The sequence below is a fragment of the Limulus polyphemus genome, unplaced genomic scaffold, assembly GCF_000517525.1.
Source record: "Limulus polyphemus unplaced genomic scaffold, Limulus_polyphemus-2.1.2 Scaffold4971, whole genome shotgun sequence".
Taxonomy (NCBI): Eukaryota; Metazoa; Arthropoda; class Merostomata; order Xiphosura; family Limulidae; genus Limulus; species Limulus polyphemus.
In genome coordinates, this window is record NW_013670581.1 from 69618 (window position 1) to 71188 (window position 1571).

The 1571-nt window shown below is 36.3% G+C and overlaps 1 protein-coding gene across 1 annotated transcript in view; it reads left to right on the plus strand.

Annotated features, from left to right (window-relative positions):
* The window catches only part of LOC106471934 (neuropeptides capa receptor-like), a gene marked incomplete at its 3' end in the record, with an annotated part of 40840 nt that overhangs the window by 37158 nt on the left and 2111 nt on the right, over positions 1-1571 (plus strand). The window contains exon 3 of the mRNA XM_013932557.2: positions 762-1316. Coding sequence (XP_013788011.1) covers positions 762-1316 — 555 coding nt within the window. The remainder of the gene's footprint in view (positions 1-761; positions 1317-1571) is intronic.

Consider the following 1571-nt stretch of genomic DNA (forward strand, 5'->3'; position numbering starts at 1 on the left):
CTCTCAATTATAGATTTTATGGACTTGGCTCTAGACTAGATTATCCCACACTATGTCATTTACTTTAGGCTTATTATACTAACACTCACTACACTTATAAGGTTTTATGGTACCTACCCCTCACCGCCCCCTTGCATCCCCGTCACTAAAATCATAATGGGCAGACAGTAATCGAACTATTCTATCTGGATAGATGCATTTTGTCTTTTCTGACTCCTCCTATTTCGAGAAATCAAGAGTGGCGTGATGTGACACACACTGGCTTTTATATAGGTTAAATAGCTCCTTGTTAATCGTAATTTTAATTGGCTCTAGTGTTAATAAGATTAAAGATTCTACCAGCATCTGGTATTAACAAGATATCATAGCTTACGGGATTCTACATTAACACAAATCCATATGGTGTGAAATTCTGCAGGACTGTGCATTAAAAAGTATTTCATGTGGTGCAAGATTCTAATAATTATATCAACGTGAATCCATAAGATGCGAAACTCTAACAGAATGTATGTTAAAATCATTTCATGTGGTGTATAATTCTAATAATTATATCAACATGAATCCATAGGATGCGAAACTCTACCAGAATGTATGTTAAAATCATTTCATGTGGTGTAAGATTCTAATAATTATATCAACATGAATCCATAAGATGCGAAACTCTAACAGAATGTATGTTAAAATCATCTCATACGGTGCGAGATTCAATGTTCGCTGTATTAAAATGATTTCCGTAAATTTAAGGTATTTTTCTTTTGCAGGAATTCCAAACGATCTCAAACTCTACTGGCAGCAGTACCCTTGGCAACTCGGAGAGACAGTGTGCAAATTACGAGCCATGGTGGCGGAGATGACAAGCTACGCTTCAGTACTGACAATTGTGGCATTTACCACAGAACGCTATATTGCTATATGTCACCCTCTAAGTATCCAGACTCTTTCTTCCCTTTCCAGAGCGATTAAAATAATCATGTCTGTATGGGTTGTGTCATGTATTAGTGCAGTGCCTTTTGCCATCTTTATCAAAGTGAATTACGTGGATTATCCTAAGGGTTCAGGAAACAATCTAGAAGAATCAGCTTTCTGTGCTCTTCCAATGGAAAATAATGAAGTTAGCTTGCCCCTGTTGCAGTTCTCCATTTTTGCTTTCTTCATTCTTCCGATGTCATTAATCATTATTCTTTACGTTAAGATAGGATTGACGTTGCGGAACTCTCGCTTCAGTAGAGTATCGTCTGGGGAATCCTCGAAACATTCGCACTCTAGAATCGACTCCAGGAAACAACTTTCTCGGCGCTCAGTCCATAAAATGCTAGGTAGGTTAGTAAAAGGAGAAATTATGTTAGTAACAGGAGGGAATTTCAGTTGAATAATAAACAAAAAACACAAGTATCTATCCAATCAGATGTTTAGAAATCTACAAGTTCCAACCTGAAGAAAAATAAGGTTTTTGACCAGTTCTGCTGGATTATAATAATATCGCATGTTTATAGACTTGAAAGGTCCAATTAATTAACCAAGTGTTTGTAGCTTTAGCTGTGGTATTTCGAGAAATTAAATTTTTAAACACT